At 40.9% G+C, this 14,335-nt stretch overlaps 1 protein-coding gene across 3 annotated transcripts in view; it reads left to right on the forward strand.

Annotated features, from left to right (window-relative positions):
• PIK3R4 (phosphoinositide-3-kinase regulatory subunit 4) overlaps positions 1-13,135 on the forward strand; it is a 74,560-nt gene extending 61,425 nt beyond the window's left edge. For 2 of the 3 annotated variants that reach the window (XM_003992127.5, XM_045037597.1), the window contains 7 exons: positions 1,550-1,714; positions 5,850-6,061; positions 7,726-7,857; positions 10,713-10,813; positions 11,338-11,426; positions 11,737-11,845; positions 12,563-13,135. In XM_003992127.5, coding sequence (XP_003992176.2) covers positions 1,550-1,714; positions 5,850-6,061; positions 7,726-7,857; positions 10,713-10,813; positions 11,338-11,426; positions 11,737-11,845; positions 12,563-12,733 — 979 coding nt within the window. In that variant the 3' untranslated portion in view covers positions 12,734-13,135. Of the gene's footprint in view, positions 1-1,549; positions 1,715-5,849; positions 6,062-7,725; positions 7,858-10,712; positions 10,814-11,337; positions 11,427-11,736; positions 11,846-12,562 lie in introns of those variants that run through there. The other variant, XR_006585503.1, reaches the window with a different exon arrangement.
• The last annotated feature ends 1,200 nt before the right edge of the window (positions 13,136-14,335 follow it).

Here is a 14,335-nt window from a genome sequence, read left to right on the forward strand (position 1 = left end):
AAGCCAGATACGAAAGGCCATGTAATATAGGACTACATTCATATGGAATCTCCAGAATAGGCAAACTCATAGCAAATTTAAGCAAATTTGTTTCCAGGGGTTGGTGGGAGAGGAAAATGAGGAGTGAATGCTGATGGGTGTGACGTGGATTTCCTTAGGAATGATGAAAATGTTGCAGAATTAGATACTGATCATCTGCAGAATTCTGTTAATATATTGAAAATCACTGAATTATTTACTTTCAAATACTATACTTTATGGTATTTTCTCACAACAAAGCTGTGAATAAGAAAAAGTGAACTAGAGATTAATGATTAATAAAAAAATACAACATATTCCATATTTAAGAAGCAAATATGAATATATTGTAGTATGCATAGAAAAAAAACCCTTTAAAAGGATATATAACAAAAGGTTAGTAGTGCCTGTCTCTGAGTGGTAGAATTATAAATGTTTTTACTTTTCTGTATTCTTTTTTGCATTTAAAAAAAAATTTATTTTGAGAGAGAGAGAGAGAAAAGTGTGGGGAAGGGGCAGAGAAATGGAGAAAGAATCCTAAGCAGGCTCCGCAGTGTCAGCGCAGAGCCTGATGTGGGGCTCGATCTCATGAATCGTGAGATCATGACCTGCACTGAAACCAAGAGTTGGACGCTTTACTGATGGAGCCACCCAGGTGCCTCTTTTCTGTATTTTAATAATTTTTTTGTAATATGTATTAGCTTGTATTATAAAATGAAATAAACAGAAAAGACAGAGATGAATACATTTGATGAATTAGGGGCTTGTGATCTTTTAGGAGTATGGCCCCTTAGAGGTAGGTATATGCGCCTTATGAAGCGGGTACTGAGGTACTGAAGGAAGGAATTGGTGATAGTGGGAAACACCCTGTGTAAATGATGTATTCAAGAAGTTTGGCAGTGAATTTGAGAAAGGAGAGTAGACAGCTTGAGAGGCCAGCACGTGTGTGGGAGAAACTGAATATTACAGTATTTTACATTTATGAGTGTTTTATGATTTATATATTATTTGAGCTTCACTGTGTTCCAAGTAGAAAAGATAGGGCAGTCCTGTTTTGTGGATGAGTAAACTGAGACACAGAGCAGGGAAGTGGCTTGACCAAGTCATATGGGTAGTAAGTAGAGGAATTCAGGTCTTTGATCCCAAAGCCATTTCCTGCTGTGTCAGGCTGCATCCTAGGAATTACAGAATTACTGAAGGGTGCAAGAATAGGGTTTAAGGTATTGCAAGAGTGGCAGGAGAACTAGATGAGGACAGTCAAGTATGGGAGCTCCAGAGTGAGAGGAGGATGGGCGGGCCTTATGTGATAGGAGGGAAGTGTGTGGGGATGGCCATTTAAAAATATGAGAAGAAAAGATGATTTTGTGCCAGTGTTTTTGAGAGGGATTCTTCAGTTATGAGAGCAAGGAGGTGAAACAGACCTCAAAGTAGTACTTTCGTTGGCTGATAGCCATGTGGAAATTTATTTAATATCAGCATTAATAAATGCTCTTGTGGCCCTTGCAGAAATGTAATGTTTTCTTTTGTGCAGATCTATTCTTACATATAGCCGAATTGGAGGACGTGTCAAGACACTTACATTCTGCCAGGGGTCCCACTACTTAGCCATTGCGTCTGACAATGGTGCCGTCCAGCTTCTTGCAATTGAGGCTTCAAAGCTGCCAAAGTCTCCTAAGATTCAACCTCTGCAAAGCAGGTATCGATCTTTTGTGTTTTTTTAAACTGCATTTAGTGCACTAGGGTAATTTAACCCTACCTTGCCAGTGTAGTTTGGATCAACTGAGGACCTATTAGATAGTACTACCTTTTTTTTTAAGCACATGAAATAAATAAAACTGTGTTTCCAGCCCAAATCTGTCACATGTAGTTAATTTCAGAAAACGGTGTCTGCATATCTTACTTTCTGTCAAAAGGTCAGAAGGCAACTTTGAACTTGCGGCTCATCCCAGGCTGGAATCTGTTTGAATAACCTAATTATTGGCTACATCTTCTGTTTCAACTATGAAAAGCACAAGTCTGGCTGGCTGATTTTTAGAATGTGAATGTTCTTCATCAAAGAAAACACAAACGTTGTCAGCATCTTTACTTGGCATTAAATTGTCTGATGTTGATGGGAAATGGAGTGCTGCTTTTAGTCAGATGACTTGCTTATCATTTGAAAACAAAATACTGGCTGGTTTTACTTAAGAATTTCCTCACTTCTTACAAATTGTAGTTGCCCACAGATTAAACACATACAAGGTAAGAGATTTTAAAGATAAAGCAGAACAGATTTTCAACTGACGAGTAGGTGCTACACACTAAGGATTACAAATACAAATAAGATATGTTATGCTCTTTAAGACACTACAGTCTAATGGAAGAAACAGAACAGTTAACAGATGATTTTACTTGCAGTGTGATCATGTGCCAGTGTTACAGGGACAGCTGGAGCCAGCTTGCAGGGGTAGGGAACAAGGCCTGGAGGAGGTGAGACCAGATGTGAGTTAGCCAGCCAAAGCAGGGTGGTTGAGAAGGGCGTGGCAGGCAGAGGGGGTGGAAGGAAGCAGAATGAGCAGGTTCTTACAGGCAAGTGGATTGTAAGGTATGGCCGTTGGGTAGCTGAAGAAGAGAAGGATGTACGTTGGATCATCTAGGACTTTATTGTTTTATTGTTTGCTTATAATTTTGTTTTGCCTTTGCACTTAAAAATGTGTATTATTTTTAACACATTCACCGAACAGATGTGGGCAGCTTTCGTCTAGGACATATTATATATTGTCTTTAACAAACAACCACCTGCCAGTTTTCTTTAAAATTGTTTCAGCAGAGGATGGCTGTACAGCAGTGTACCTATTGAGATCCATGTAAATTAACAAAGAGCTGTTGGCAGATTGTGTTGTGTGATGACTGTGCTGGCAGGACACACACAGAGACATGCGCACTCCTTCCACAGGTGCCACTCAGCCGACAGCACTTTTCACTGTGAATGTTACTGTCTTAACCCTAAGCAAACATGGCCGACACAGATTGGGAGACTGTGCCAGAATGTTTAGATTTCAGTCTGCCTGGCAGCAGTTGCTCCAAAGAAGCCTAGCCATGAATCTTTTTTTTTTTTTTTTTCCCCTTCGGTTTGCTTCATTCAGTCAGATCTGTTGTCATGGCTTTTAATAATTAGGATTTATAGCACCTTTTCACATTTTATTTGGCATTTGGACTTTTCATCATCCCTCCAGGGGAAGTATTGTCACTATTAAAATGTTTAAGTTGTTCATCTAAGACACAGAGGTCAGCAAACTGTAGCCTGCAGTATGGCCCATAGCTAAGAATACTTTTTGCATTTTCAAAAGATTGTAAAAAAAAAAAAAAATGAATATGCAGTAGAGATATGTGACTTGCGAAGCCTAAAATATTTACTATTTGGCTCATTCCAGAAAATGTTTGCTGACTCCCGATCCAAGAGATAAAACTAAAATTGTGTATGCTGCAAAAGCCTGATATGTACCGATCAGGGAGGCTGGCCAGTGTGTTATTATATTCTTTTTAGCTTAAAAATGCCTCAGCTTGAAAAAATAGATACACCCATATAATGGAACAGTACATAAAAAAAAATAAAAAGGAATTTGATATTATCAGTAATAAAAGGAATAAATTATGGAATCATGCAACAACCAATGTATCCCAAATCCTTTTTGCTAATGAAAGAAGTCAGACCCAAAAGGCTATTTTTTGTATGTTTCCAACTTTTTGTGATATTCTGGAAACCATAAAATTATAGGGAAGAAATGAGATTAGTAGTAGTCACAGGTTGGGAATGGGGTAGGAGCTGACTACAAAGGGGCCTGCACAAGATAATTTTTGGCCTGTGGACTTGTTCTCTGTGGTTCTGTGGTAGAAGGTACATGGCTATGCATTTGTCATTATGCACAGAACTCTGTATCACAAAGAGTGAATTTTATTGTATGTAAGTTATAAAAAAAAAATCAACCCGATATAGGAGGAAAGGTAGAATGCTGTCTATGATAAATCAATCTCATTGTATACAGATGAATCCTATAGTCACAGTGAAGACTGTGGGCAATAAAGGAGCCAACCTAATATCTTTGGAAAAAGTGGTTCAGTTGGATACTGCAAGGCTAATGACCGAAGGAACTGAACTCAGACACTGTGTTCTAGTTGGCTTTCACAGGAGTGTGTTTTATCAATTCCAAACCTACTTAGTTGTATACTAAGGTTATAAATAAGAAAAGGGAGATGGCTAGAATGAACTCTGGTGCTGGATAGATATCAATCTGGATTCAGTGTGCGTATGAACTCAGGATATATGTATATGCATGTGTGTGTGTGTGTGTGTGTTTGTATACATATGTACACATACACATAAAAAGATATAGAAGTACACATATGCATGTTGGTATGAGGTATAGTATACACATTAAGAGACTGGAGCAGGGACACGTCCCCATAGCAGTGAGCACTTAGCACGAAGACCTTGGTTTTTAAATACTATTTTTCCATAAAAGGAACCAGGGTTCCTTGCAGAACTGGTTGCCCAGGGCTGGGGCAGTGAATACGCAGGATGAATCTTGTGCTGCCAGAAAGTTAGGAATTGGTTCAAAAAAGCACATTGAAAGGGCATTGGGACCAACCTGAGAGAGTTTCCCATGGCCAGAGTTGGAACAACTTGAGCAACAAAACAGATAACAATAATATTGGGTTACAGCTCACAGGATAAAATAAATGTGTATGAGCCCATACTGATAATAAATAAGTAAATAAATAATGGGAAAGAAGTGACAGTTCTTTATAGAAAAATTCTAATCAATAAGTATGGAAGGAATGAGGGACATAGTCACCATTAGAACACCATAGATATGGTCTATCAATGGATCCTAAAATGTGTGGACAAAATTTTAAGCAGAAACAGGATTTTTACACTGTCTCGGAAGTATTTTTTTTAAAGATTGAGTAGTTATAGATGGAAAATAATTCTACGGTGGAGAATCCTGGCAGATAGTACCTTAGTGAAATGATCAAGGTACTATTAATTAACTAATTAATATCAGGTACTTGCTCATACGTACACTGAGAAGGATGTTATTTCATGGTCTTCTTCCCAATAAGGTGTAAACTGAGTCTGTTTGTGAGAACACATGAGGCAAACTCAAATGGAGGGACATTCTATAAGATAACCTATAGTCTTCAAAAATATCAGAATCATGAAAGATAAAGACTGAAGGTCAGATTGAAAAAGACATGACAACTCAATGCCATGTGGTATCTTGTTTTGGATCCCAGAACAGTAAAAGGACACAAGTGGAAACTAATAAAAATCCGACTATGTTCTGTATTTTACTAGTATTGTACTAAGATTAATTTCTTAGTTTTGATAAATGTTCTGTGGTTATGTAAGGTGTTAACACGAGGGGAAAATGGGTGAAGGATACAGAGGAATTTTCTGTACTATTTTTGCAACTCTTCTGTAAGTCCGAAGTTATTTTTAAAAATGCCTCGGGGTGCCTGGGTGGCTCAGTCGTTTGAGCGTCTGATCTGGACTCAGGTCATGATCTCACAGTCCGTGAGTTCGAGCCCCGCATCGGGCCTTGTGCTGACAGCTCAGGGCCTGGAGCCCACTTTGGATTCTGTGTCTCCCATTCTCTCTACCCCTACCCTGCTCATGTTCTGTCTCTGTCTCAAAAATATACATTAAAAAATGCCTCAGGCATCATTGGCTTGATGGATCAGAGTTATTTCTTGACTATGCTTAGAATAAATTCATCTTAAATGGAGGCCGGTGTTATGTTTTCAGTGACTGGAAAAGTTTTTGCCTTTTGCTTTGTGTATTTCTTTAGAATGCTAGACCAGAAGGATGATGGCTGTGTCGTGGATATGCATCACTTCAACTCTGGGGCACAGTCTGTTCTGGCCTATGCCACTGTGAATGGCTCTCTCGTTGGTTGGGACCTCCGGTCTTCGAGCAATGCATGGACTCTGAAGCACGATCTGAAGTCAGGCCTCATCACTTCCTTTGCTGTGGACATCCACCAGTGTTGGCTCTGCATTGGTGAGCTGACTTTGAAGTCATTGACTGGGTTGTGAATGCCACTAAGTCTGGAATTGCCTTCTTGTGAAAGTTTTTTCCTTTTTCCGCACTGGTAATTTTTTCCCATCTCCTTTTTTGAATGATTATTAGGTTATAATCTCTTGAAATTTAATTTTTTTTCATTAAAAATCAGAATTGAAAGAGTGATAGCAGTATCTCAACGCATGCACATTTCCTTTTTGTCTTTGTTCTTAAATGAGCCTCTTTACTTTATAATCATTATAGTGATCAGATTTGCTGGCATTCTGTTATCCTGCCAGGGAAGCAGCAGGCTTGGTTCATGCATGAGAGCATTTGAGTTCGGTCAGACTCGGTTTCAAATTCCAGTAACCCCAGGCAAGCCGCACAACTCTCTGAGTTTCAGGAGCCTCATCTTCAAATGGGGCGAATCCGTTCAAGGGCTGCTTTGAGGATTTAATGAGGTAAAAGCATCCATCACGGGGCCTGGTACTGGAGAAGAGCTAAGCACTGGTTTCTTGCTTTATTATTCCTCTTTGCCCTCCTTTTCTCGGAGGTGAAGGTGTACCATGTGATCTTGCTGACTGCTTTTCTCTGTTTTAGTTTCACGTTTTGCCCCCATAGGGCTTTGAACCTGCCCCTTGAAAATGTATCACATCTTATTTTCTCCCACTTGGCACTCTTTCTGAAGAATTATAATCTGTTGTCCTTGAATTTTGGTTCCTAGATTCCCTGAATGACATTAGGACATTGTTAAGTATATGCCCTCTCCTTCTTTATATATAGTATATATGGAATACATTGTGTTTGCCTTTTGTGTGAGTAAACTGCACAGGTGCAGGAGGATGTGACGCCAGACCCACAAAAGTAGATATGAAACTGCGCAAATTAGTAAATGACAATGATGGCTCTCAGGTACCCTGATCAGCTTTGAGCCAACACAACCTGTGGCTGTTGGAGCCATTGTCCTGGAGTGGGGCAGGGTGACCGAGGGACCCTGTCGTCCTGCGTCTTTTTCTGATCCCAGTATCTCTGCTAGAATTGGAGACCAGTCCAAGACGACGCTGTGTGCCTCTGTCGGGAGCAGCTGTTGAGTGTCAGCGTTGGCATTATTCTTTTGGGATGGGGGGGCTTCTCTGTGGGGTTGGTCATGGGCAGATGTGCAGGTACTGACCACCCCAGTGTCTGCTGTGATTGGATACCCATACCTGGTTCCAGAATGTTTTGGAGACAAGGGCACGGGGAAATGATTGAAATGTGATGACAGCTACAGAGCTGCAGCCACCGTGGGGTTGGTTAAGTGGTCACTGAATGCCAGTAAAACATCTTCGGTGATTTAAGGCATTCTGCACGTTTTGACCTATCAAATTCAGTTTACGTATTCTCTAGACCTTTGGTTTTTTTGTGCGTGCCTTTGGCAATTAATACCAGTGTAATAATCATTTATTTTCAGCTTACGTTTAGTAGCATTGTGATGAGCACTTCATATCTGTATTTAACAACTAGGAAGTGCTGTTTGATACCAGGGAGATAGCTTGACAGATAGATGGGAAGAATGAATAAAATACATTCACACAAAGCTAATGCTATTTGTTGTTTGTATAAATGCAGCTTGATGTACTTTAAGCATTAGACGGTAATCTTTTTGACTTTTTTTTTCCTTTAAGGTACAAGCAGTGGTACCATGGCTTGCTGGGACATGAGGTTCCAGTTGCCCATTTCCAGCCACTGTCACCCCTTCAGGGCTCGAATCAGACGCCTCTCAATGCACCCTCTGTATCAGTCCTGGGTGATTGCAGGTAAAATGGAGGGCTGGCTTTGAGGTGTTGGGGGATTTTTAAAGAAAGTACATAATACCCTGCTGCGACGACTCATGTTCTCAGAGTTTTATGTATGAACCAAATGCTAGATTCTGTTTTGTTCTGATTATGGAAGTTCCCACCACTGCTATCTCACTGTCATTTCTTATTTATTATCTTTAAAAATGACCTCATTAATCACCACTGTCACCTACTGTCTGCCACTGTTTCCCCTCTCATTTGTTTTCTTTCTCCCATATTTTTGTTAATATTTTGCCACCACCTTCCTAGAAATCTAAGTTAGAAACCTTGACTCATCCTTGTCTGTTGCCAATTCTTGTTGATGTGTTTCTTGCTAGCTTCCCTTCCCTGTCCTTACCAGGCATTCTCCTAGTAAGAACTGGAGATAAAACATGTGAAGCACACAGTCTGGCACACATGTAGTGCTTGATAAATAGTAGCTCGTTATGCTTACGCCTTCTCCTTGGTCGTCTTGCATGCAGGCTCTCCCCGGTCCCTTCTCATACACGTAGTCCGACTCATATACTGCTGCTGTTGGTGGCCATTACTCAGCTCGCCTCTTACCTGACTCATTGGTCAGTTGATAGTTTCCTCTTTCTGAAATAGTTCCCTTACCTGACTTCAGGGACATCACTTTGATTCCACCTTATCTTCCTTCCGACTTTTAAATCGTGCCCTACCTCACCCGCCTTAGGGCTGTCTTTGGTCCTTAACCCTTCTACGCTGATCTCGTCCCATGCTTTAAATACCACATTTCTTCAGATTTTTATAGCTACTTAAAATGTTCAGAATCTGACCACTTTTTGCTGTTTCCATCACAGTCTCTCTCATCCCAGCCACCATAACCTCTTGTCCCTATTAATGCAGTATCCTTGTAACTCCCTGCTTTAATCCTTACTTCTTCAAGACTGTTCTTTCTGCTACTCAGTACCTTCCCATTCCAGGTTACAGCCAGACTCCTCATGGGGATCTGCCCCTGCTACCTCTCTGACCTTCTTTATCGGTCAGGGTTCCAGCAGGAATCAGATGGCATACCCAGCGTAGGATGATTTGAGGATTTATCTTCAGAGGAACTGTTGATGAATGTGTGGGTGTAGGGACATCATAAAAGCACAATGAAATAGGGCTAGTACCAGCAGGAGGGGAGGGGATGGTTACTGGAGTTTGGAAAGAAGATGAATAGAGAAGGCCATCGTGAGAGGAGCAGGGATTTTGATGTTGGAGTTTGGAAAGAAGATGAATAGAGAAGGCCACCTTGAGAGGAGCAGGGATTTTGATGGGAGCGACACAACCAGCCTGAGCTGGGACATGCATCTATCTATCCCTTTGGTCTCCTGCTGGGGCTTCCATAGGCCTGTATTTGTTTCCTACGACCATTTTATTCTTATGTGTAACAAATTACCACAAAGTTGGTAGCTTAAAACAATACACATTTGTTCTACAGCCGTTCCAGAGGCCAGAAGTTTGAAATGAGTTTTGCTAAGCCGAGTCCAAATTGGCAGCAGGTCACATTACCTCTGCAGGACCCAGGGGAGAGTCCATTCCCTTTCTTCTCCTGCTTCTGGAGCTGCTTGCCTTGGCTTGTGGCCCCTTCTTCCATCTTCAGAGCCACCACTGTAGCACCTTGCTCCATTGTCCTGTTGCCTTCTGCTGTCAAGCCTGCCTCCTTCTTATGACACTGTGATTGTATGCAGGGCTCCCCTGGATAATCCAGGAAAATCCCATCTCAAGGCCCTTAATCATCTCTGCAATGTCACTTTACCGTATAACTTAACATTCACAGTCTCCGGAGATGAGGATGTACTTAGTTTACCACAGGCCAAACCCACGTAGAAGCCAAGGGCAAAGGAGCCTGTCCATGTGGCACACACGGGTCAGCCTGGCAGCGGGGCGTGGAACGTGCCAGCCCTGCGGGCCTTTTCCTCCTCCCCCAGGCCCAGTCGGCCCCAGCCACACGGGCTTTCGGGCTTTCTCCTCGAACTGGACACATTCCTGATGCAGGGCCTTGCACTTTCTTGGTTTATTGCCCCCATTAGAATGTAAGTTCTATAAAATGGTATTTTTTCCATTGTTTGCCTCATTTTCCTCAGCATGTAGGCCAGCGACTAGCTCAATAGTAAGTATTTTTGCTTCAGTAAATATTAATGAAGGAATGAAGCCTGAGGTATTATCACTCGCCCTGCTCAAAATAATGTCTTTTTCAGGCTTGCTGTTGCCTTTTTCTATAATCTTCCCCTGCCTTCATTTCCCACTCCTCCCTGTCACCGATTTGCTTCAGTCACACTGATTACTCATTTTCCCAGATGCCCAGAAATTGGAATGAGCAAAAACAAAACATTCTTTCTGCCTGAAATGACTTACCTGTATGCCACTCGTATCTGCTCAGCTTTACTTTTCTTTCAGTCCCAGAGGCAACCTCTCCACGAGTGACATTGATGCTTACCCACTGGATGGGATCTTTTCCTTTCCTTGAGTTCAGGTGGAATTTTGCAGTTGTTTTTGCTCTCATTGTCTATACATTTTTCCTCTGCTTCTAGACTGTAGGTTTCTTGAGGGTAGAATCTTTACGATTCACCTTTCTACCCCACAATTCTTTTCACTGTGCTGTATGCCAGTAAATATTTATTAGCAGTTTATTAAAGAACATCTTTTTTTGCACTCCAGTCTGGTGACAGGGTCACAGTGTTATTTAAAAGTAGTCGTAGTGAGCATTTTTTGCAGGATGAGAAAAAATGGAAATAGGCACAGGCTGAGTTGGATTATCTACCAAGATGTGAAAGCTCCCAGAGCGGGCTTGTGGTGTGAGTAACCGTTCTGGCCTGTGCTTCCCTTAGCCGTGCAGGGCAACAATGAGGTGTCCATGTGGGACATGGAGACTGGCGACAGAAGATTCATGCTCTGGGCCTGCAATGCACCACCACTCTCTGAGTCACAGGTTTGTCTCCGGTTTTCATTAGGCCAATCGAATTTCCCACATTACAAGCATTTTCAGACACTCTACCAAACCTGGTATCTGTTGGGCTTTTGGGTTGTGTTTTAAATTATATCGAGGCTTTCCAATGTGTGGGTGTTTTGGTTGCTAGTACCAGGAGGTTTGTGATGTGTCTGTGGAAGCCCAGTAAAAACCTGGGTTAACTGGAACATGACCATCTCACATACGCTTTTAACTGTCATGCTACCACCATGGGTGCTTCACTGGGACAAAAGGTGGGAGAGGTTCATTTCTCCTTTGGAGTCCTTCTCCCAAATAGGCAGTTTTCAGAGGCTGAACAGGTTTTGCCTCTTTATTCAGAATGATATAAAGCCAATGCACTTACAGAAGATATGCATAAATGGTCTCTCATTTCTTCAGTTAACCAGGTGCCCAGCAGCCACTGCCACTCGACTTGTTACTAGAAATGACACCATCTATGGAATACACTGCTATCTTTGATTTGATTCCTGTTTCTTTCTTTTAAGCCTGTTCCTCACAGTGTCCATGGTATCTATTGTAGTCCTGCAGATGGAAATCCCATCCTACTAACGGCTGGCTCAGACATGAAAATAAGGTACAGTATCTGATAAGTGTACATAGTTAGGTATCCTTTAAAAGGAGAAGGATAATAAAATGTGGATGGATACTGTGGTCAATACTAGGGTGCTTATTCTAGATACCTGCAATGTTGTCATGTTTAACATCCTCCATATCTTGCACAGATAGCTGTTAATACTTCATTTGTACCTAATTTTAGTCTATGCTAGGAAAATCTCTTTTCCTAAGGCAAAAGAAAATAAGTTATGCATTGATGAATGTAAGCTAATGACCATTACTTCCTCCCTCCGTCCTGAGATTATCAGCACTTACTTCCTCTTCCCTAGGTTTTGGGACTTGGCTTACCCAGAGCGGTCCTACATTGTTGCCGGAGGTACTAGTTCCTCGTCTGTGTCCTACTCTAGGAAAATAATTGAAGGCACTGAAGTCGTCCAGGTACAAGCAGTCTTGTTTTCTCTCAATTTCTATAGGCACACAAATGACTTTGGCCAAGAGTGGCAGTATTTAAGAAGAACATTTATTTTCTTTGGGCTTTTCTGTGATTTTTAAATTAACTTTTATTAAGGTAAATAAACATATAAAGGGCACACACATAAGTACCTAGCTCGAAGCAAGCACTTTATACACTTGCTCAGTCCTTACAACAATTTATAAGGAAGTACCTTTATTAGAAAGTTCAGCACCATGAAGTAACTTGGCTGAGATCATCCAGGTAGTAAGCAGCAAAGCTGGGGATTCAGACCTGGCTGTTGGAACTCCAAACCTTGTGTTCTTGAGTTGGGTAAAAACTTCAAAGGAGGTAACATACCTGAAAGTGCCTGGATCCTAGAAGGTGCTCAGTAAATGAATGAAAGTTTCCTTTATGACAGATACATATTTACATCCACCCCTCTATTATATACTGTCTCTTTTTTCTTTTGATGGTGGCAAAAGAAATTGGATTGGCCTCTTTGTAAGCCACTACTCATGGGAAACAGAAGTTCATTTGGACTCTCTTTACTCCTTGTCTTTGTGAAGGGAGGACTACCTCAAGGAGGTTTTAGCTTTAAAGACGACCACCACCTGTCTCAGAAGAACAATATTCATAACAGGTACAGTGTGGTACAGGCTTTTAACTTCTGGCTTTCTCCCTGACTTTTAACCATGAAACAGGAGATTCAGAATAAGCAGAAGATGGGACCAAGCGATGACACCCCTCGGAGGGGCCCAGAGTCTCTGCCTGTGGGACACCACGATATCATCACGGACATCGCCACCTTCCAGACAACACAGGGCTTCATTGTAACTGCTTCTAGAGATGGAATTGTTAAGGTGTGGAAATGAAAACTTAGTGGTCTGTATAATTTGTAATAAAGTTATAAGTTTACTGTAACTTGAGAGCAAAGGTATTTTTAGAGGACAGAAGTGAGATTCAGTTCTTTCATTTTCAAAATTATGTCTCTATATAATACTGTCTCATGATTAAACAGATCCCATCCAAGGTGGTTAAGAAGGTTGTACTCAACCAATGTACTTACACATTATCTCTGCAAGAATCAGCCAGACAATAGTATCTGGGACTTCCTACTGTCTATGTCACAGAGGTGAGGAATTTAAAATGCTAAGACTTCTATGATCTAAGTTTGTACTAAAAAAGATGGGTCATAAGCTATAATAATGTAAACACATTTTTGCTATTAAAACTGCTATTCAAACCAGCCAATAAAATGTATTCAAGCATCTTAAGAGTTTTTTGTGGTTTTTTTGGCGTTTTTAACAGTAAACTTTAGCAGAAGAATAAACTCTCCAGCAGCATTTGTTCTCAAGAAATAAGGCACTCAATGTCACAAGGAATCGGCGACAGAACTAGGCCTTATGCCCACATTTCTGGACTCTCAGTATTTTGTTCTTTCTGCTTCATCATATCTTTCTTCCTGTTTTACAGTCTGCCTTATTATTTAGCACTAGAACTGATCTCCTGTGTATCAACCCTAGAAAAATGGCTCTCCTTGGCCATCATTACTATTTTTTATAGGCTTTAGTATAAATTCTGAAAGTTGGCCCTTCGGCTTGCTTTTATCCAGTGTCAATTATTTATTAAATGCATGAAAAAGAAAAATGAAAGGATTAAGTTGTTAAAGGCATGCCAAAAATCTGTACTTCCAGAAAAAGACCAAAATTGGTCTTTCCCGCAAAAATAAACCCTTCAAGCTTATCACTTATTATTTGTACATGAACTTAATTCTCTGTCTACATTTAACTGTCCTCCATTTGCAGAAGGGTTTATGCTGTTTGAAATTAGTTACATGAGTCTGTAAACCAAAAAGTAAATAATCTGACTCAGGGGAAAATACTACTTAAATACTTCAAAAACTTAATTTTCTGTAATTATATGATTCAGTTATGGTACATGACAGTGCATAGGTATGGCTCCATGATTCAGTGCACTTGGTTTTGTTGTTTACCTGTCTAAACTCATCAGAAAACCCTGTCATTCACAAAGGTCTGAGGAGTCTGGATGTCAATGAGGCCTTATAGCCTAGGGGAGCAGAATTTGCAAATTTGACATTGTCATGTTACATTGCCTCTGTTTCTCTTCATGTCTCTTAAGACTGTATCTGTGGGGTTTCTAGATTTAATGTCTGCAGAGGTTGGGGGACACTTGTTTGAGCTGAGAAGGGCTTCAAGCCTGGAGACATTAGTGAAGCCACACCACTGATAAACATTCTGAGGGGAAGGAAGAATGGAGTGGGCCGATGGAGATGTAGTCCTTTCCCCCTCGATCTTGCCACCATCCATTCTTTCCGCTTCAACTCTCCCCTTAAAAAAAGGGGTCATTTGGTTGAATTGTTACTGTTACAATCTGATGCCACATTGAAGTTGCATCTTTTTTTCGACTTTTTTTTTAATGTTTGACTCAGAGCTCAAGTACAGAGATAATAGGCA

The sequence above is a fragment of the Felis catus genome, chromosome C2 (genome assembly GCF_018350175.1).
Source record: "Felis catus isolate Fca126 chromosome C2, F.catus_Fca126_mat1.0, whole genome shotgun sequence".
NCBI classification, from domain to species: domain Eukaryota; kingdom Metazoa; phylum Chordata; class Mammalia; order Carnivora; family Felidae; genus Felis; species Felis catus.